Here is a 23,226-nt window from a genome sequence, read left to right as displayed (position 1 = left end):
AATTTTCTGTGATTTTATTAAAAATTCAAGTGTTTAAAATGATAAAAATCAAAATTAAATGTTTTGTTTCACTTGAAACTAAACTTTTCTACTTGCTGAAAATTTCTAAAATTTTTGTGCTCAGTTCAACCAAAAACACAATTTTTTTTATCATCTTTTAAGTACCAGTGCTTTAGAATATCAAATAGAGCTTGTGGGGAGTAGAGTTACGAATGGGTTTGGATGTAAGATCCAATTACATGGACATAAAATTATGAAATTAAAAATTCAGCCACGAGGAAGTGTCAGAGTTATGGTTACATTAACTAGACCATGTATGTACTAATGACAAGGTGATGTCATCCTGTTAATAATTTCAGTATACACACTTTTTCCCACAACTTTATATATTTACATAAAGTATCTTGCAAAATACTGCTTTCGCTCTTGCATGGTTTCACTTATTTCATCCTGATTACTGGAATGGTCCAATAGATTGAGCTCAATGGAAAACATTCTCGCTATATGGTATTATGAATTTTATTATGTTTTCACTGAACAAGTACTCTGTGTGTTCACCAGGATATCTTATCTCCACGGATACATCACTATACAGCAACTTATTACTGCAGTATTTCACAATCTATTCACCAATGAATGACACACAGAGTTCTGGCAAAGAGTACAGATACATGCATGATTTCTTGTTTGTATATATGAAGAAACAGCTAGTAACCTATCCTCAAACTGCCTTAATTCAAGTATTATTTTCACCAGTTACCACGTCTGTACTCTTGAAACTGGTTAAAATTTATTAAATTTCCCCTAAAATATGTTGCATATTTAAACTGTGCTTGTTCAGTTCTGAATTGAAAATTATTGATATATTTCTAAATTCACAAGCAGAAATAATTTGGAAACTGGTTTTTCCCCCCATAAAAAAGACACAACGCATGCTTCAGAACACAAGAATAAGATCCTGTGTCCACTTAAAGAAACACTCATACGAACACTGGGGAGGATTTCACCCTAACTGAAAGCATGTCTTACAATAAAATGTGATATGTTATCCTTAATTAGTTATGCTACAGTGAGGTCTATGAATGCCAGCTGAGATGAGGGTCCCATTCTGTTACGTGTTGTATAAAAACATAGTAAGGAATAGTCTCTGCCCCAACAAACAGTTAAAGTTGCAGTTGCAAACCTTATGGCTGTGGCTACACTAGCACCCTCCTTTCGAAAGGGGGATACTAATGAGCCACTTCAGTAGATGCTAATGAGGCGCTGCCATGCATACGCAACACCTCAGTAGCATAATGGCGGCCGCATGTGTTCTGAAAGTGCCACTTTTGAAACACGCACCGCTGGTGTATACGGGAGCCTTTTGAAAGGACCCTCGGATTTCAAAAACCCCTTCTTCCCATTTGGTTTTGGGAAGAAGGGGCTTTTGAAGTCCAGGGGTCCTTTCGAAAGGCCCCCATCCACATCGGCGGCATGTGTTTTGAAAGCAGCACTTTCAAAACGCACGTGGCTGCCATTATGCTAATGAGGGGCTGCATATGCATGGTAGCCCCTCATTAGTATCTGCCGAAGTGGCTCATTAGCATCCCCCTTTCGAAAGGGGGGTGCTAGTGTAGCCATGGCCTACATATGCTAACAGATAATGCAGTTCACTACTGTTTTATATTTTACTTCCACTGTAATATGCTTCTAATTTGTAGCATTGCTTATCTAAGTGATAGTCATGGATTTTTGCTGGCAGTCATTTAGTAGTACAAAATATTAGACCATGTTACAATATCTATATAAGGTTGTGGAAGAAACTGCATAATACTATAGTGTATTATTTGAGGAGTAGTATGTGTGATCATGTAATTAAAGGTTGTGTTATAGTTACATTCAAAATTGGAAAGCATTAACACACCCTTGATTTACACATTTGTTGACTTCTGAATCTTTACATTTGTCATCTTCATCTTTATTATATTTTATGACGGGATTTTAAAAGCAGTCATTGAGAACTGGTCACCTCATCCCCTTTGAAAATTCCAGCCATAATCATCATGTAAAAAGAAAATATATCAAAAACATGCAGGTGGTATCCGGATGTGAGCGTTTTAGAAAGAGACCCCTAAAGCACTGAGACACACCTCAGCGGTAGTCTCTGAAGAAGTAGAAAATAAATGTACCTGCATGCTTCATGTCACAGTTTCAAACATCCATAATTCTGTCATTGCACAATCTTTGATTATGTTATCATATTGTTTCAAGCAAGCTAGTTTTGATTATGCCAAATGTGCAGTTTTACAACAAAGCCACTTTTGAATGACAACTGACAAGTTTTACAGCTGAGCAATGCTTTCCTTAACCCTTAGATTAAAAATCTCTTAAACCCTTAAAAATGGCCAGATTTCTAGAAAATATTCTCACAATGCTCACTGCACCAAACATGAGAAATGTCATGGCAGAAATATGCTTTGAAAGCTAAAATCAAGTGTAAAAAGGGATTCTGACTGCAAGTGCCATTTCAGCCTTCAACAAAAGATGCAATGGAGACACTAAAGCACGCTATAGAAAAATATGATAAAGGATTTAGCAGTCACTGTTGAAAGAATCTCAGTAACTATTTAAGTAGACAATTGTGATCACTTTACACATTTCACTTGCACAGAATTCCTTTCCCTGATGATATACAAAGACTCTGGATAATCTGTTTACAATGCACCAGTATCCTTAGAGATACTAAGTGATTTTTCTTGGCCTGTCATTACTCAATTGATTTTAAACATAATAGGAATGGATTAAAACTTAAAGACTGGCAGGAGTTTGTGGAGCCATGGACTACCATTGCTACAGCAACTGGACAGCTGATTCATTGGGAATACTGCATCAGAGAGGAAAACATCCACATACAGCACTGTACCCCAAATCACAGCCCCTCCCATAAGGAGGCCCCTGGAGAAAACTTTCACAGATATTTTATTTAACCTAATTGAATGTAGCAGCTAATGGTGATGTTCAAGAAAGAATACTGCTGGAGCATGGATTCCCCTTCCTTCTGACTACAGCAGAGTACATCCTAACAATGGCACTCAGTGGGTTCATTATAATGGCAGGCAGTAGCAACAGGGAATCTCAAAAGCCTGAATGGTGACCTAAGATTCTCAAAGGTTTGAGCAGGTCAATACCTCTATGTGCTCGTACGTGGGTCTGGAAACAGTTGTAATACTTGTATTTCTTCCCACATATTCCACATTCATAAGACCCTGAAAAACAGGACAGAAAAGTATGTATCACCATATTAGAACAGTAACAAGCAGACAGCTCCATGATACAGACACAGCCAAAAACTGATGAGAGAACAGTGCAGCTGTACGCAAGAGAGAAGGAACTGGAAGGCTTGTGGCATTAAGTGAAGGGAATTTATACTCCACTGTCCACCTCTAGATTCTTTTCTCCTGGCTAATGTACGAGTGTTCACATATTTTGCTACATTTACATTACAATATAGCTTTATCATTTTACTAATTTAGAAGAGACAAAAATAGGCCAATTTATAACTTGACAATAAAATAATATTTTTTCTAGTAGCCAGAATAAACCTTGAACTAGAATTTCAGCTCTTTTATCTTCAAAATTTCCCAAGCATTGTAATCACCACACATAAGCCATGTTTAACATGCCCCCTCCTTATGGAGGGGGCATGTTAACGATGCAGTTTGGAAGATGCTAATGAGGCAATGACATGAATATACAGAACCTCATTAGCATAATGGCAGCCATGTGCGATTGGAAAGGCCTACGTTCAGAATTCATGCCGCCCATGCAGATGGGGGTCTTTCGACAGGACCTTCCTGAATTCAAAAGCCACTTCTTCCTATTTGGTTTTAGGAAGAAGGGGCTTTTGAAGTAAGGGGGTCCTTTCGAAAGGCCCCCATCTACACAGGCACATGCGTTCCAAAAGCAACATTTTCGAATTGCGCACAGCTGCCATTACACTAATGAGGCACTACATATTCATGTCGGTGTCTTATTAGCATCTTCTGAACTGCCTCATTAACATGCCCCCGCCGAAAGGAGGGGGAACATGTAGACCCAGCTAAAGAGATTTGGTAGATATCCAACAGGATATCAGATAGATAACAATGAACTTTAGACTTTTATAGGGAAAATTCTTTCTGAACGCTGTACTTCTGGCTCTGTTTTCTTATCTAATCTCAGTATCTACGAACAGTCAGCAGCAGCCTAGATGGAAAACTTGAGCTTGGAGTATAATTTTCAACAAAAATATTTGCTCTTCTGTTCATGGAAAACTGAAAAGCAATTAGAGACATCCTCAAATATATTTGTTATTCACATTTCTTAGACTTCTCTGGGTTGGTTGTAAATAATTCTTTGCAATAAATACAATTCACTAATTTTGCTGTATTGGTTAGCTATGATTAATCATAGAGTAGTTTCTGCACTCTAATATGGGAGCCCTTGAGGGGAAGGGAGAACTTAACATTTGATTTCCACAGTTCCTTGACAATGTGTCTTTTAAACATTCTTTTTCTGACCTTGCAGAGTCACAGTCAGACTCACAGAAGTGAGTAAATTTCAAAGGAGAATGAGTGTGACCAAAGCGCACTCACATACAAACTGAAAGAAATATTCACCAGCTTTGTTTCCTGGTCATACTTGTTCAGCTGAATGATATCTTTCAAGGGAAAATGTCAGGCAGTTATCTGTATTCTTGTACTTTTATTTACATTCTTTCCTTCTCATTCAATGACCTGTCCCTTCTGGTTTTGGAAAAGCTGATTGGATTGTTCCTTTTGTTTCTAACACAGCAGAACTCTTTGTCTCTGAACCAAGAGCGTTATGGGAATGTCTGTTGAGCTGGGAAGGGTCTTGCTCACCCAACTGGTGCTGAAACTGCTCACAAGCGTGCTCAAAAGAACACACTACTGTATAGCTTGAGACAGCTGTGTCAGAATAAAATGTCTTTTGAAACGACACCTAAATTGTTGTACCATTTTCAGAGGGGAACCACAGTCACATCAAAGTGGATTTGTTTTGCTCCCCTCCCTGTTTCTTACCAAGACAGATTTTTTTACAATATGAAAAGAAGAACTGAACCACAGCAGATTTTAACCAATTAAAACTAGTCACATTGTGGGCCTCAACAGGTTGATAGCACCCCCCTGATATCACTTTACATTTTAAATGACTCATTAAACTTATACCAGGAACCAAACTCTCTGGTTATAGGAGTACTCAAAACCAAATACAGTTAGGCAATGAAACTATACTCGCTACCACTTGGATTACAATGAATAACAATTTCATTTAACTTGACAACAGGAAAACATGACTGATAACCAACAGCAATACCAGACAATACCTACAGAGATCAGGGAGAAAACAAAAAGAACAAGGGCCTCTTTTCTGATTTTTTTTAGCCTGGGCACTGTTCTTTTGTATTTCTTCCTACTCCCACAGAAACGGTCTCTTTTGCATGTAGATACATTTGGTTGAGCAGCATTTCACAAAGCAAAAACAGCTCACATATTTAACCACGTGTTTCCTTATATCAAAAAGATGAAGCTGAACTTGGATGTCAAACATGAACACTGGAGATTTCTCATCTAAGAACATGCGTGCATGAATCTGATGCCAAAAAAGATGAAAGGATGTTTCTGCTAGTTACAGGGCCAACGGCTTTGCCAAGACTGCTTATCCTCTGCTGGTCTGCGCTTGGTCCTCTCCTGGGCAGATCCAGCTAGGGAGCTAAACTGTGAGGGTCTGAGATGTGGACACAGGACCAAAAGGAAAGACCCACCCTGTTCCCTGTAGCATTTGAACCCCACTCTCCACTGTCAGTGAGACCCCTTTTTTCCTCTTGATACATACAGGTCAAGGGTCTGACCTTACACAGTACTGAACACTAAAACAGCAGCTTCCAGAAAAGCCTGGTGCACAGGGATTGCTTGCTCCATCACACAAAAGAAGCAGGAGGGCTGACTCAAGATGGATCGTTTTTGGGTTGATGTTTTCCTGGGCTCTTGACTACATTTCTCAGAGGATGTTTGCTCCACATCCCCAGATGTACCCTCATACATCTTTGCCAATTCCTTTGAGCTTTTAAGTAGCAAGGAGAGAAAAGTTCAAGCTCCTTGCCTCAAAGACAGGACAACTTTTGCCTGTTGTGACAGGACTTAAGCAAGTACTTCATGGAACTGGAGTCCTCAGGTTATAACAGAGAAAATCCAAAAGAAGGGACCAGCATTTGGTAGGGCAGTAAGTTTGCAGCTGTGGCATTACTGCCAGTTTTTGTTTAGAAAAAGACCCTGCTCTGCACTACTTGTCTGGAGAAGAGGGATAGAAACATACACACCTACCTCCAAAATGCGAGGCAGCTGTGACGAATTACCACCATAAATGTGTTATTTAAGGGGATGGAAAGACAAGGTGAAAATAGACATCCTGTGTGCTAGCAGCTTACAAAGAAGAGTGTGTGGCCTTGGGCACTGCTGTTATGGTTGTGGGTACACCTTGGGCTCTTGGCTTTGTTGGGACCAGTCGTGCAGGTTAAAACTGCCTCGGAGGCATGGGAAAGGATGAGGGTGTGGTGTGTGTGGTTCGGACTTTGCCAGAGTTTTTCCCCGAGTCTTGTGTTTGGAACTTGAGCAACACGTCAGTTTCATCTAGAGCATCCCGTTGCTCTGTGATCCCTTCTATCACATACCAGACAGTGTATCCCAGTGCCTGGTAAAAACCCAGGTGCCTGAACATTGATTTTGTGTAATCCAATGGGAGGGCAGTGTTGCACTGTTTTTCCATCTAAATTGCACACACAAAAAGAAATCAGATAAGAGTCCAAATGTGGATGAATTTCCAAAAGACAATGAGGACTGAAACGTACTAAAATGTTGAACACTCGAGTTAACGTTGTGTACTTGCACCGAGATGTCAAAGGCCACACGACATTTCCTAAGACTTTGTGTATCATAGTTTAGTTCAGCATAATTACTGAAAGTCCCAAAGCACCTCAGCAGGTGGTGCACCTGCATCTTAGCCTGAACTGAGTAGCTACAAATTAGCTTGACAGCCTTGGAGCAAAAAGATTCCAGGAGAACCACTCTCTCACTCCTCATCTCCTCTAACATTTATAACTGCACTATGTAACTTGAAAAGCCCTCTTCAGTAAGCTTCTGATGGTGAATCACTGCCCACCTGAAGCTGCCTTAAACTTAGTCTTATATTGATCAAATCCCAGACGATAAAATCTCCCCACAAAATCCAAATTCCAACAACAGATATTGGACCATTCACAAAATCACATCCAGTCTCAGCTCCCCTTTCTCTCTCCCTCTCAGTAGGAAGAGCCATTTCTACTCACCGCCTCTTGCCTCACAGGTAGATTTTTGAAGGAGCATGTCTGCCTGCCTGTAAATCAGTGCTGGTACTATTCAGAGAGCCTGGGGCTCAAAGGTAATAGGTCAGGTCACTAAATAAAATTACTTTTCTAAACTATGCCTTGTTAAAAAATTACAGATGAGACAATCAGGGTGCTCCTTAGCCTTGTCTAACAAGATGTAGAGAACAGAGGGTTTAGACTGTCAGAAGTTTGTCACTTCCCAAAGTTAGTGTCCATTGTTCTGTAAACTTTACTTGTTAGTGATACCTAAATTGTGAGGCAATGACCAAGAAAAGATCAATAAGTGTTCTTCAGAAATGAAGAGCTGTTACCCAGTGGCCCCTAATGTAGATGGACCAGCACTGGTATGCCAGACTTGGTGGATTGACACTTTGGGCGCTACCACTGCTTGTACTTCATGTAGATGTATTTACTCTAATCCACCATGGTGTTTGGGCTGCTCCCACCCCAATGAGAACAGAGTTTGGCATAGTCCAAATTTCTGGAGAAAAGTAACTGAATAGGAGAATTGGAAACCACTGATCTATGGATGAACCTTAAACAGTGCAGACCTAATGATAGCAGAAAGAGTACATCCTGGCTGAGTATGGCAAGCTTAGGGGTGATCTCTATCTCAGACAAGAAGCAAAGTCATCTGATCCAGATTTCCAACCAACCCATGGAGTCGTGGCACTGTCTAGTGAAGATATGTCCTTCATATGCTTTATAATCAGCCGAGTCACCCTCACTGAGGGACACAGAGAAGCCCTGAATTAGGCTGCATCAGTACTTTCCTTGAAGGTTGATGGCTGTTACGCAATTTTTGGGACACCAACTGCATACCAAAAATCAACTTTGCAGCCATCGACTTCTGTGCCTGTCTTCACGGCAGAAAGTAGACAGGAGCGCTCCTCCCGTCAACCATACTTCCTAACATGCAGCTAAGGAGGAATTCCAGGGTCGATGTTACACTGGAATGCACCATTTCACACATGCGGTCAATCTTGTCCAGTAAGTATAGATGTAGCCTTAGACAATCCACTTCCTGTTTCAATGACAACACTTCTCTCGTGGTGTGAAAAATGACATTCTCTAAGTCTAGTGGATAGGATCCACTACCTCCCTTTCATTAATACCTTTACACCCATGCCCCCTATACTTTAGGCACCCCAGACCTCAATTTCTCTCACAAAGAAGAGTAAAACCTGCTCAGGTTTGCCTTCACTGCTGAAGCAATTGAAACAATGGGCAACTGGTCCATTCACAGTAAAGTTTTCAAAAGACACATCTCGTGGAGAACTCCTCATGCAGCTGCAGAGAACATGAGGCCTTTCCTTAGAAAGCTGTCTAAATCTTGATAACCTCAAGTGAGGAACAGTAGCGAAATGCTGCCAACGAGGCAACAATTCCTTGAGTTGCACAGATGGCATTTGCATTTGTGCGTTTATTGTCAGATTGTGTTTTTGTAGAGCAGTAAAGGTGAGTGGAGCACAAGAACTGAGTTGGGAACAGTTTAAAAGCTACTATACATTTATTCAGGCACCTCGCTTCACTCACAGTGCAGTACGTGGTGGTCATACAGAAACGTTATTCAGTGTGCCACCTCCCAAACGAACAGAGAAAATGTGCATGGCCTGATGAATGGATGCACTCACAGCACTCTGCACAATGGAATCAGCTGCCCATTCCCAATTGCCTCAGGATCAAGCTGGCTTTAAACAGAACCAGCAACTAGGGTAAAACATAAAAAATAGTATGATAGTCAGTTCATTTAAAGGGGCACTGCTGGCTAGGAGAATTTTCCCCATGTATTTTTTAGCTCACTCCTTATTGCTTCAAACCTGTTGAAAGCATCTCCCCCACCAACACAGCCTCTCCCTACCTGTAACACACACCACCCCCGATGTTTGTCCTGCCCTTGCTAGACGTGGCATGCTGATGCACTTCCAGCTTCAGCAGATGCCAGCATGGCCACCTTCTGTTGATTTCTCAGTTTCTACACTGCCGTTGTCCGTGTTATCTAGGAAACAGCTCTGAGGGAACAGTATTTGTGTGCTGACGCCGAACATGGAGCCAGCAAGGAGAGGTCATGTACAGTTCTTTGGACGATACACTACAGACCGATGTCTTCCAGAGCCAGAACCCCTCGGGGAAGGGACAGAAGGTGTGCTGACAAACCATTGGTACTTGCTGTGATTGAGGTACCTTGAGACACCTGATCCCCAGCACTCCTTCCAATACAGTCCTGCAGGGCATCGGCCCTGCAATGGTCAACACCACTTTGCCTTCCTTCACACTGGCAGGGAGCAGGAAACTGGGGCTCTGCCTGCCCCTTACAAGTCTGAATATATTTTGCACTGAATTTTATATATATTAAGGTAGACCAAATTATACGATCAAACAGGTGCGCAGTGCTTCTCTTAACCCTTTCTTTCCCATATTTAAACACCAGTTTTCCCTTTTTAAACTGTGCAAGGTCAGCAGCCACATGCCAGCTGGGTCTCATGGACTGCTGGTACTTACAACCTGGAACAAGGGAAGTATCTTTTGTAACAGTCCTTTCAGCTGAGGAGTGGATGGCAAACACAGTATAAGAGGATCAGAAATATCCACCACCCTGAAGCAGCCCAGGCTAGTGACAAGTTCTAGGGGTTCTCTCTGCAGCAACTTGGCTTACGATCATAAGCAAAAAATCAGAAACAGACCAGTGGGGCTGATGAAACCTTAATACTAACTACAAACAAAGTACGATAAGACCAGATAAATCTACTATTTCCTTCCCAGTACATAAAGCTAATTCACCGCTTTCCCAATGATCTAACTCCTTCCTCTTTTTGTCACAGGCGACTTATTCTTGTTCCAGCAACTCTTCTTGAAGCTCAGCCTTGTTAAGCTGCTAGCAGAAACCGTTCCGGTTACAGTTGTTGGAGAAGTCACTGGTGAAAGCACCTCTCTCCCTCTTTCAACAGCTTGCAGAAAAACTTGACCCAGAATGTGGTTCAATTTTTTCCAAAACTTTTCTTCTTTCCAATTGAAAATTGGGGATAAAGGAACTGCAGCCCTCAAAAAATTTCAGTTTTTCTGCCATAAAACCAAAAATATTTCAGCTTTTGGCCAATGCTGTCAGTCCAGCTCTGCTGAAAACAAGTCAGATAAAATCCATAGATTTCAGGTTCCAGCCAAAGAGACTATGGGTGTTAGGGTTTTTCGTAAAATTCCTACAAAAAGGAAATCTTTCCGTTTTGTCTTATGACGTCTTGTGTACTGCTGCACAAATTATTTAATCCCTCCAAACTTCAGGGCCCCATCTGCAAAGTGAGGATAATTATTCTTCCTTCTCTTGTCTATTTAGATTGTAAATCCTTCAGGACAGAGAAACAGAGAATTTGTGTGTATACAGTGACAAACTGAAAGGTATTCTGATCTTGGTTGGATCTTTAGATACAACACAAATAAACAATCCTAATCATAAAAGAAGAGACTGAATAATCTCGTGCCAGGTTTTAGATACAGCTTTCTAACTTCAGCTCAGCACTACTGGGTAAATCTGAGAGTTCTCTGCTCTCCTCAGAGTTTACAAAATACACACTGGGAAAAAGGAACCAACCACCAGCAGAGATATTAGCCAGTAGCTTACCGAGTGTCTGTTGATTGCGAACCCCTCCAATCACCACACAGATTTCTGCTGGCACATCTCCTGTCCCACCTTTTATGTTCTTCTTGGAGTCTTTGGTGTCATCCTGCCAGATCACCTCTTGAATATAGTCATCTGGTACCTCTGTTTTCACCTTCACTTCAGCCATTGTTCCAGGCTCTTCACTCGGCGATGACTGAGATGTCACAGAATCGGAGCCTTCTGCTTTTGGACTCTTTGGGCTTCTCTTCAAGTGCTCCCTGGACATGAGAAACAGGAAAAAATAAGGTCAATTTTTAGTTATTAATGCCAAAATAAAGATACTTCTGTTTACTACAATTTATTTAAGATTGTTATGTATGTTTGTACATGTCTGTGATAAATGATAAAATGGCAGGTCCTTACTAAAGTAATAAAGCTATTAGGCATGTAAACAACCTTAAACAAACTGACTCAAGAAATGAGAATATTCGCACAAAACTATTAGTCCTTCCAGTTACAGGATACTGCTTTTACTAGGGGACTAGAACCGCCAGAGTGTCTCTGACTACCAGAATGCACAGCTGGAGCAGCCTTCACAATATCCCCTCCATCCCTGGCCACTGCAGATAGGAGCTGCTCCAGTCCTCACTGGTTAACTGTTAATACCCCTAGCGTCCCCACACCTCAATATCTTGTAGATCAGAAGAAAGCAAATATTCTTAGCCATGTGTATGTAAGTTGAGAATCTGCTTCTCACCCTTGCTGTTTGCAGTCCTGAGAAACTTTCAGAACTAATCTGACACGCCACTCTCTGCTCCCCCCAAAATGCAGTTCCTTATTTTGCATCCCCTTCACTGCAATGAAAACCCCTCTACTGCTCTTTTTTTGCTGAAATGTAACTCCCACACCACCATGTGACACTCACCCTAGTTGTATTTAATATCTACTTTAATGAGAGAGTAATCAGAACATCCAAAAAAAAATCAGGGCTGATATTAAACTGTGAAGAAGTGCAAAAGTGAGAACAAGTGAAAGAAAGAAAGAGAATCACAGAATCACAGAAATGTACAGCCTTACCAGCACAAAACAGAGCAGAAGAATTACTTCTTGCATCTCACTTACAAAATTCCTTCTGACATATCTAACATGCTGTTCACTGGGATTCAGAAAGCTTAGAAATAGGATAAAACAAAAGAATGATATTCTACTTCGGAAAAAGAAAGCTAATTCAGGCTGAACCTCTCTAGTCTGGCACCCTCAAGATCTGACCGGTGCTGAACAAGAGAATTTGCCAGACCAAGGGAGGTCAGTACTGTCTAGCAGCTTTACCAACACTTCCACTACTTACTGGGCCCTAAGAAGGTATTTAGGGATAAATTACAGCTAAATAACAGCACAGAACACTGAGAGCCAGGACTGGGTGGATGTAAACAAACTTCATACTACCACAGGAAACTTGGCCACACCTATAAGTGGTCATCAGGATAACTAAAACCATGTCAGATTATGGATGTTGCTGGATGACAGAGTGCCGGATGAGAGAGGTTCAACCAGTTTTTTGAAAAGCACAGATACTTACCAGAAGAGAGAAACCTGGAAAACAAAAATCCAACAGATCTACAGCTGACAGTGGGCAGCAGATTCATTTTGCTCTGCAATGTGATATGTCAGGAAATTGAGAAAAACAAATTTTGGCTTTCATAGACAGAGGAAGTATTAGGATGTCATCCCATCATCTGACTACTTAATCTATTCATATGTCCATTCTCAGGCACCTTTTTACCAGCATCAGATATAAACAAACTTAAGAAAATTCAAAGATGAATAAACAAATACAATGTGGAAGACTGCAGGATGATGTATGAGGACAGAATAAAACAGTTAAATAGACACAGGAGCTTAGCTAATGAAGAGCTATGGAGTAGCAGACATGCGAAGAATCTGTAAAGGGTTTAGAGGACGCAAAAACCAAAGAGACCAAAGAACTGCCAAACATAGTTTAATGTGCTATTATAACTACGAGAAATGGATGAAATAAAAAAAAAAAAAAAGAGGATGAAAATCAAGTTAAGTTATGCTATTCCAGAATTCTATTCGCCATGCAATACTGGAAGAGGGGGAAACTCCATTGCTTTGAATATTTAAATGAAGACAGACAATACGAATTCCTACACTGTCAAGCTAATCATTTATTATTTTAAATACACTTGGCCCTTCTTAATCCAGGTGTCCCTGATCTGGGAACACCTGTGGTTTAGACTCTGTCAGGGGAAGGAGGAAGTGGCTCTGCACATTTTTGTCCCCCTCGCCCACAGCTAGAGGAACAGCAGTGCAGGGAAGTGCTGGTCTGCAGGCATTTCTGCAGCTGTTTCCATAGTGGTACATGATAGTGTCTGGGAGCAGTGCAGGAGGCCATGGAGCCAGGTGTGCCCCAAAGACCAGGAGACATCTGGTAAGAATCTGACAGAGGCATCTGAAAAAGGAGGTCAGGATGTCACTGTGCTAATTGAAAGAAAAATTGCATAGGGGACAGGAGTAAATGGTGGCAGGGAACGAAACAGCTGAACAATGAGAAGACTCTTTCATAACAATTACTGCGCAACCACCTACACAGATACGGAGTTGCTGTTTCAAAAGGGTCAGTCAAAATGGAGCAGATATTATACATTCTCATTCTCAATGAAATGTACAATTAACAGCCTCCAAGCAAAAAGGAAAATTATTCCTGAGGCCCCCCCAGTAGAGGCACACTTCCCCATATCTACCCAAGCTTTCTTAGAAACTGTTCATCATAAAAGATGAATTTACAAAGAAAATGGTCAATGAAAATAACGAGTCCTTTAAAAAGAATTTATTAGATGTCAAAAAAGCCCCAGTGTCACAATCAGAAAAGAGGACAACTTTGGCTAAAAGCCTATCCTGGTTTTACGGCAAAGTGAAGGCAGTAATTAAAAATAAAAAAGTAACATATAACAAATGGAAAAAATATGGGAAACAGATCACAATCAATCTAAATTAAAAGTTATAAAATACAAAATATTCATAGGGAAACCAAAGCATACCAGGGAAAAATCCATGGATGGAAGAGCAAAGGACAATACAGTGTGATATTTTTCTTGTTCAGTCTTCTGAAAAATATATTAGGCATAAAGAGAACCTACTGACAGAATAGCTCCATTTCTGGAAGGAGATGGCATAATTGTTAATGACATGGAAAAAACAGCAGAATTCAATACATATTTCTGTTGTGTGCCTGGGAAGAAGCAGGATGATGTACTTATATCACAGGAGGATAATGAAGTACTTTGCAGTCCAATAATAACTAAGGAGAATGTTAATAATCATAGAATCACAGACCTGGAAGGGACCCCAAGAGGTCATCGAGTCCAGCCAACAGCCGAAAACAGGATCAAACCCAACTAAACCATCTCAGCCATGATTATGTCAAGCCGGGATTTCAAAATCTCAAGGGATGGAGATTCCACCATCTCTCTAGTAACGTATTCGAGTGCTTCACCTCCCTCTGGGGGAAACAGATTTTCCTAATATCCAACCAACACCTCTGGTCTGTCACTTCAGACCATTGCTCCTTCTTCTGCCATCTCTCAACACTGAGAACAGTTTCTCTCCATCCTATTGAGAACCCCCTTTAAGGAATTTGAAGGCTGCTATCAAATCGTCCCTGAGTCTTCCCTTCTGCAAACTAAATAACCCCAAATCTCTCAGCCTCTCCTCACAGCTCATGTGCTCCAGCCCCTTAAGTATTTTGATTGCCCTCTGCTGAACCCGCTCCAATGCATCCACATCCTTTCTACAGTGGGGAGCCCAGAACTGGACGCAAAACTCCACATGTGGCCTCACCAGTGCCGAGAACATGGAAATAATAATGTCTCTAGATCTACTGGAAATGGTTCTCCTGATGCTCCCCAATATGCCATTAGCCTTCTGGGCTACAAGGGCACACTGTTGACTCATATCCAGCCTCTCATTCACCACAATCCCCAGGTCTTGTTCTGCTGCACTGCTACCTAGCCAGTCAGTCCTCAGCCTATAACAATGCTTAGGATTCTTCTGTCCCAAGTGCAGGACTCTACAACTTCTCCTTGTTGAACTGCATCAGATTTCTTTTGGCCCACCCTCCTATTTATCCAGGTCACTGTGGATCTTATCTCTACCCTCTAATGTATCTACCTCTCCCCACAGCTTTGTGGCATCCACGAACTTGCTGACGGTGCAATCCAGTCTCTCATCTGGGTCATTAATAAAGATGTTGAACAACACCAGCCTCAGAACCAAACCTTGGGGCACTCCACTTGAAACCAACCACCATCCAGATATTGAGCCATTGACCTCTACCCATTGGGCCCGACTGACAAGCCAGTTTTCTATCCATCTTATAGTCCATGGATTCAATCCATACTTCCTTAACTTATGAGCAAAAAGTCAAGGTATCCACTGACTTCCCCAAGTCCACAGAGCCACTTATCTCATCACAGAAGCTAATCAGACTGGTCAGGCACAACCTGCCCTTGGTGAATTCATGTTGACTACTTTTGATCAATTTCCCCTCTTCCAAGTGCTCCAAAATGGATTCCTTGAGGATCGCTTCCATTATTTTCCCAGGTATTGAAGTAAGAGTGGCCAGTCTATAGTTCCCTGGATTGTCCTTTCTTCCTTTTTTAAAGATGGGTACTACATTTGCCTTTTTCCAGTCATCTGGAATCTCTCCCAATCTCAAACAGTCTTCAAAGATAATGGCCAAAGGCTCGACAATGACATTGGTCAGTTCCCTCAGTACTCTTGGTTGCATTAAATCCAGACCCATGGATTTGTGTACATCTAGTTTGTCTAAGTAGTTCTTAACTCGTTCCTTCCCCATCAAGGGCTGCCCTCCACCTTCCCATACTGCATTGTGTAGCACTGTCGTGTGGGAGCTGTCCTCGTCTGTGAAGACTGAGGCAAAAAAAGCACTGAGTGCTTCAGCTTTTCTTATATCATCTGTCACTAGGTTACCTCTCTTACCCAGTAATGGCCCTACACCTTCCCTGATAACCCAACATGCCTGTAGAAACTCTTCTTGTTACCCTTCGCAAACCTTGCCAGATGCAGTTCCAATTGTGCCTTTTCTGTCCTGATTACTGTCCAGCATTTTCCAGCCATAAACTTATACTCCTCCTTAGTCATCTGTCCAAGTTTCCACTTCTTATACACATCCTTTTTGAGTTCAAGCTGACCAAAGAGCTCCCTGTTAAGCCAACCTGGTTGCCTACCATATTTGCATTTCTTACTATGCAGCAGGATTATTTGTTCCTGTGCCTTCAGCAAGACTTCTTTAAAATACTGCCAGTTCTCCTGAACTCTTTTCCCCTTCATCTTCTTTTTTTCAGGGAATCCTGCCCATCTCAGAGAATTTAAATCTGCTCTTTTGAAATCAAAGTCTGTATATTACTGCTCACCTTTTTTCCTTTTGTAAGGATCCTGAAATCTACCATCTCGTGATCACTGCAGCCCAGGTTGCCACCCACTTCTCTTTGTCCTACTAGTTTTTCCCTGTTTGTGAGCAGCAAGTCAAGTTGTGCACGGCCCCTGGTCAGTTCCTTCAGCACTTGTACCAGGAAGTTTTCCCCAATATTCTCCAAAAGCTTCCTGGATTGTCTGTGTGCTGCTGTATTGGTCGCCCAACAAATGCCCGGATAATTAAAATCTCCCATGAGAACTGGGGGCTGTGATCTGGAAGCTTCTCTTAGCTGTCTGAAGAAATCCTCATCTTCCTCATGGCTGGCAGTCTATAGCAGACACCAATTACAACATCTCCTCTATTGCTTCCACCTCTGAGCTTAACTCAGTAATGCTCACCTGGCTCTTCTCCCTCCTTATACTGGAGCTCTGAGCAATCAAAATGCTCCCTCACATAGAGCACAACTCTTCCTCCTTTTCTCCCCTGCCTCATCTATTAGGGACAAGTGTTTTAAAAGCACCAGACCAAGGTAACAGGCACCCAGGAGTCCAGAAATGTATCGGTAAAGAGATTTCTGGCCTACTGATGCTCATTTTTTTATTACCAGAATGTGATGGGATATACTAGTTTTTCAGGGGCCCACAGTTGGAAGTCTCGTTGTCCTGTCACACTTGGTCCCCTTGAAAAGGGCAGTGAACAGCATCCTCCCAAGCTGCCTAGAGCAGCTGGGTGGGACACAGTCAATCAGAATCCAGCAAGAGGGCTGCAGAGCTGGAGAGAGTTCAGTTCCCTGGAGGAGCTGTAGCATTGTGGATGCTGGCTGGCAGATGGAGCTGTAGAACCCCAGCCAGGGAAGTGCTACTGTAAATTTGTGAGAGAAAGAAGGAACCCTGAGCTTGCTGTGGGGACCCCATTAGGACAAGATCCCGAGGGTGACGACAGTGTGAGGCCCTGGAGAAGTGGCACACGGAATTAGAGAAATTATGCAACATAGTTAAAGGGACAAAGCAGACAGCTGTATATTCACTGTCCCTGGGCTAGGGCATGCAGCAGGGAAACAGACAGACATGTACAGTGTGAGTGCACTTTATGTGTTTGCAGAAACACACAATAGGCCAAGGGGGTGCTCACAACAGATGAGTATAAACCATTACACAGGAAATTCCAGAAGACTAATGAGTGCTAATGTTGTGCAAATGTTCAAAAAGGAGTAACCTATAGATTGGCTACCTAATATCAATCCCAAGCAAAATAACAGAAAAGCTGATATGTATTCAGTTGACGAAGACTTAACAGACAAAAAAATAACTGATACCAGTCAACATGGTTTTACAGAGAATAGATCTTGTCAAACAACCCTTATATCACTGTTGATGAGATTATAAATTTGGCTCACAAAAGTAGTGATGTAGCTGTACTATACTTGGACTTCTGTAAAAGATATGACTTAGTACCATATAACATTATAGTTAAAAAATAAGCACTATACAATATTGATAAAGCACATATTAAATAGACTAAGGACTTGACTAACTTGCAGAGCCCAAAAAGCAGATGCCTATGGGAATGATCACTGAATGGGGATGTTTCTGGTGGGGTTTTGCAGGGATAGAGTCTAGGCCTGACACTATTTGATTTTTTTTTTTTGTTTGTGAGCATGAAGTAAATATTAAAGTGCTGCTGATAAAGCCTGTCAATGACACAAAGATGATTGGAGTGCTAAGTCATAAAGAACAATCTGCACCACTTGGTAAATTGGGCCCATTTAAAAATGCCTCTTACTGCAGTCAAATGAAAGGGCACACTTCTACAAGTAAGGCTACAGACCATACCTATGCAAAGCGGTGTCCACCCCACACAAGCTCTGAAGGATTAAGGTGGCAGGCTGGGCTGACTGTTCAGGCTGCAGCTGGATGAGGAGCCAGGAGCGGGAATTGATTAAATAAGGCTCAAATGGATGAGAACAGAAGGAGCCTGTCTAAAGCCAAGAAGCTGAGAATAGCAGGGGGCCAGAGGAAAATAGCCAACAGCTTTGGGAGAAAAGAGTTTAGGGCTGGCAAACCCAGAGAGCCCCAAAAGTAAGAAAAGCTCAGGAGACAAGCAGAAAGGACATGGCTGCTGAGGAGCAGGCCTCTGAGCTGGCAGCTGGAATAGAGAGTGGGACTAGGTTCTTCCACCAGCCAGTGGGGATGTGGCACAGACCAAACAGTGGAGAGTGGACTGCCGAGGACAGTACACCGCAAAAGAAGAGGGAGGACCAGAGTGAAACTCAGGTCATGAGGAAGCAGCAGTTCGTGGAGGGAGCAGGGCCAGAGGATGAGAATGGGTGATAGGTGGAGAGACTACCAGAGGAGGGCACAGCACCTGGAAGAAGCTAATCCCCAGAGCTGTCAGGAGGAGATACCAAAGCATTGAGTGATCCCCATGACACCTACTAGGGGAACTATCCTAGACAGTAGCAATTCTGAAAAATATTTAGGTATCACGGGAGACACCTGCTCCCTGTGTGATGTTGTGGCAAAGAGTTAATGTGGTCCAAGGACATGCAAAGAGCAAAACAGTGATGAAAATTAGGTGATTTTTTACCTCTTTGTAGACATTGATGAGACTGACACTGGACTAATCCAGCCCTGTTGTCCACATCTTAAAAGGGATGTTGGAAAAACTGGAGGGTAGAAGGAAGAGCCACAAAGAAGGTTTGACAACATGAGAAAATGCCTTCCACTGAGATGTAAAAAGAACTCAATTTAGCTAATCAAAAAGAAGACTGAGATGCAACATGATCATAAGTATCTCAGTGCTTTTATGAGAAGAAAATACTGGGTACAAAGAGTCTCACCAAACAGACAGAAGCAGAATAACCATCCGTGGCTGGAAATAAAAAACAGACAAATTCAAATTAGGCTATGTATACACTACAGGATGAAGTCGATTTTAAGGCACCGAGCTCTATTTTACAATGTGACTGGAAATTTCACTGGAAATACCATTAGGTCAATTTTAAGAGGCGCTTATGTTGACTTTCTCGCACCGACTCTCTGAGCCAGTGCACCAACAAGTTCAAATGTAATAGGTTGAATTAATTAATTCTAGTGTGGCAACAGCATTACTTTTAAATTGATTTTATTGGTCTCCAGAGGTGGCTTACAGGTAACCCACAACGCCCCACAGATGACCGTTCCACCAAATTTCACCCCCGTTGCTCTCCAGAGCTGTGTCTACACGTGCATGCTACTTCGAAGTAGCGGCACTAACTTCGAAATAGCGCCCGTTGTGGCTACACGCATCAGGTGCTATTTCGAAGTTAACTTCGACGTTAGGCGGCGAGACGTCGAAGTCGCTAACCTCATGAGGGGATCGGAATAGCGCCCTACTTCGACATTCAACGTCAAAGTAGGGAACGTGTAGACGATCCGCGTCCCGCAACGTCGAAATTGTGGGGTCCTCCATGGCAGCCATCAGCTGGGGGGTTGAGAGACGCTGTCTCTCCAGCCCGTGCAGGGCTCTATGGTCACCGTGTGCAGCAGCCCTTAGCCCAGGGCTTCTGGCTGCTGCTGCTGCAGCGGGGGATTCATGCTGCATGCACAGGGTCTGCAATTCGTTGTCGGCTCTGTGGATCTTGTGGTGTTTAGTGCAAGTGTGTCTGGGAGGGGCCCTTTAAGGGAGCAGCTGGTTGTTGAGTCCGCCGTGTGACCCTGTCTGCAGCTGTGCCTGGCACCCTTATTTCGATGTGTGCTACTGTGGCGTGTAGACGTTCCCTCGCTGCGCCTATTTCGATGTGGTGCTGCGCAATGTCGATGTTGAACATCGACGTTGCCAGCCCTGGAGGACGTGTAGACGTTATTCATCGAAATAGCCTATTTCGATGTTGCCACATCGAAACAGGCTACTTCGATGTAGGCTTCACGTGTAGACGTAGCCCAGGTGTGCAGGAAGTAGGTAACTGGAAGCCTGGGAATTTGAATTAATTTTCTTTCTGACCACCATGTATAGCGCATCTCAGGAGCCATTTACCCCATCAAACCATCCTGATTACTCAGAATTCTTATGGTTGCAAAGAGCTTCAGCATGGGGCCACAATGAGATCCTGGATTTCATTTCTGAGTGGGTAAACGAATCAGTGATGAGCAGACTGCGAGTCAGTAAGCAAAATGTGGACATACAGGGTATCCTCAAGGAATCCATTTTGAAGCACTTGGAAGAGGGGAAAGTGATCAAGAGTAGTCAATATCTTATGAAGAAAGACTGTTTTCAATGGTGACAAATGGCAGAACAAGGAGCAACAGTCTGAAGTTACAGAAGGAAAGGTGTAGGTTGGATATTAGGAAAAACTATTTCACCAGGAGGGTGGTAAAGCACTGGAATGCATTACCTAGGGAGGTGGTGGAATCTCCATTCCTAGAGGTTTTTAAGTCCTGGCTTTACAGTCATGGCTGGGATGATTTAGTTGGGGTTGATTCTGCTTTAGGCAGGGGGCTGGACTCAGTGACCTCCGGAGGTCCTTTCCAGCCCTAGGATCCTACCATTTTATAACATTCATGAGAATATTTTGTGTGGCATCATCATGAAAGGGTACACCTAGGACACACAGCAATACTGGGTCAAAGTAAAGGAACTCAGGCAGAACTATCACAAAGTGAGAAAAAAATGGGTGATCTCAGTCACCTCCCAAGACATGTTGGTACTACAAGCAGTTGGTTGCCATTCTTGGGAGGGGCCCAATCACAGTCCCCAAAGCTAATAAGGACTCTTCAGGAGATCGTCCTCAGGACTCCAGTGGAAGCAGAGAGGGGGAGCAGGAGGCCAATGAAGAGGAAGATGCTGACATTCAGCAGGCACCCAAGGAAGCAGATCCTTATCCTTTTTCCTTATCCTTCACTAAGGTCTCAGCCAGGCACTCTTTTCTTTTTTGCACAAGGTTTTTGACGAGGCCTGACTTATTGCAGCTTCCACCATAGGACACCTTCACATGCCAGGCAGCCAGTAAGTAATTTGGTATCATGGTGTCATACAGCATTCTGGCAAATTTTTCAACACTGTGCTCACACAGTGTGAGCATATTTTCTTTTTCACTCTCTGTTAATCTTAGGAGGCTGAGGTCTCTTTTTTGCATCCTAGAAGCAGCATGGGAATTTTGATTATAGTTATTCACACTGCTCCATGGCCATTTAAATTTCTAAGAACTGCCCTGCTGTTCCATGTGGCTGCTGGGCATTCTGCCTCCCTGCTTCCACATGACTGGCAGGCTCTCCTGGCCTTCTCCTCTTCCACCATGCTGCTGTCTTTTCCCCGCACAGGGTTGATGAGGAGCTGCCAAGAAATTTTTTTTTCCCCCCACACTTTACAGGGATGACACCCTCCCAGCCCACAATACAGCTAGTGGGATCAACCCCTCCCCTCCCACCACGCAGCTGCTGGGTTCTGCAGATTCTACTCCCAGACAATGGCATGTCCAGTGCAGGCTTTCCCAGCTTTAAATGGCTTTTCCTCCCCCCCCGCAGGATTGATGAGAAGCCACTGAGGAACTTTTTCCTGTGATACAGGGTTTACAGGGATAACCCCTGCAGCCCGCATAAATACCAGTCTGTGCCAACCCTGTCCTTCCCTCCCCCCCGCCATCAGTAAGCCAACAAAATCTTACCATGTCCCCAATGAAATGGTCTGGATAACTAATAGCTTCTGTTCTGCATAGATTGATTCATTGTCATCCTTAGGAAGCCAAAAGTGGCCTTGGAAAACAAAAATTGCAATGATTGTCAAACAGAGACCCATTCATTCAAAGGGTAAGCACTTTACAGAACATTTAAAAAGTTTTACCTAAATTTTGACCTTTTCTGTCTTCAACAGGCAGCATGTGTGTGTGGGAGACAGGGCTGCTGCAATGAGGTAAAAAGGGAGATCCAAACAGGACATTATCCTGCAGCAACTTGAAAAAGCTGACAGGGAATGAGACAGAGCAGCTGCTAACCACAAGCGTAAACAGCAGTGGCAGCAAACCATGCTCCAGTGCAGGAACAACGAGCCAGCAGACCTCCTGATGGCTGTCAGGGAGCAAAATGAGATCCTGAATTCTGTGCTGGAGCTCCAAAGGGACACCTACCACAGGGCTCATTATGCGCCCTCCGAACCCTATTGCCCATCTTCCCCTTGATATGGTGCAACACCCCTCTCATCGGGATGCCCAAATGTGTGGGGGGAGTGGAGGAGGGCAAGGACAGTCTCTTGCTCCATGCCCAGGACCTCTCCACAGTGCAAAAGGCTCACATTCCACTACTCATGATGCCAGGATTCCCTTTTTTTTCCTTACCTACCCCTTCACCCTCCCCCTGTAAATAAAATGAACATTTTAATGAAAACTACAGTGTCATTTAGGGGTTTACCAGTTGGAGGTAGTTTAAGAAAGGTCAAGCCCACATCATTCTTTGGGAGTGGGGGTGGTGGTCACAATAGTTAAATGCCGCAGATTTGCTCATACGTAAAGCTATTTTTCAAATCCTCCCTGATTGCCTTTGCTTCTGCATGTGCATTGGTGAATGCCCTTGCATCCAGCTGTGCATATGCTCATGGCATCTGCCTCTGCAATCCAGGCTGGCATGAAATTTTCCCCCTTGACTAGCAAATGTTATGGAGAATACAACACGCTGCAACCACAGTGTGGATGCTGGTTTGGGAAAAGACCAAATGGGTCAAAAGGCACCTGAACCTGGCTTTTAAACAGACAAAGACACATTTTACCACCATTCTGCATTTGCTCAGTCTGTAGCTGAAGTG

The 23,226-nt window shown here is 42.9% G+C and overlaps 1 protein-coding gene across 11 annotated transcripts in view; it reads right to left on the bottom strand.

Annotated features, from left to right (window-relative positions):
- ZNF618 (zinc finger protein 618) overlaps window positions 1–23,226 on the bottom strand; it is a 363,510-nt gene that overhangs the window by 117,535 nt on the left and 222,749 nt on the right. For all 11 annotated transcript variants that reach the window (XR_012648390.1, XR_012648392.1, XR_012648391.1 and 8 more), the window contains exons 3-4: window positions 11,019–11,275; window positions 3,168–3,245 (exon numbers count right to left, since the gene is read on the bottom strand). Coding sequence is in view for 7 of the 11 variants with exons in the window: in XM_075015771.1 (XP_074871872.1) it covers window positions 3,168–3,245; window positions 11,019–11,275 (335 nt within the window). In the remaining 4 variants the exon portion in view is untranslated. The remainder of the gene's footprint in view (window positions 1–3,167; window positions 3,246–11,018; window positions 11,276–23,226) is intronic.

Source organism: Carettochelys insculpta, chromosome 21 (assembly GCF_033958435.1).
Source record: "Carettochelys insculpta isolate YL-2023 chromosome 21, ASM3395843v1, whole genome shotgun sequence".
Taxonomy (NCBI): domain Eukaryota; kingdom Metazoa; phylum Chordata; order Testudines; family Carettochelyidae; genus Carettochelys; species Carettochelys insculpta.
The sequence above is the reverse complement of the archived record's forward strand: the minus strand, read 5'-3'. Positions and strand labels throughout refer to the sequence as shown.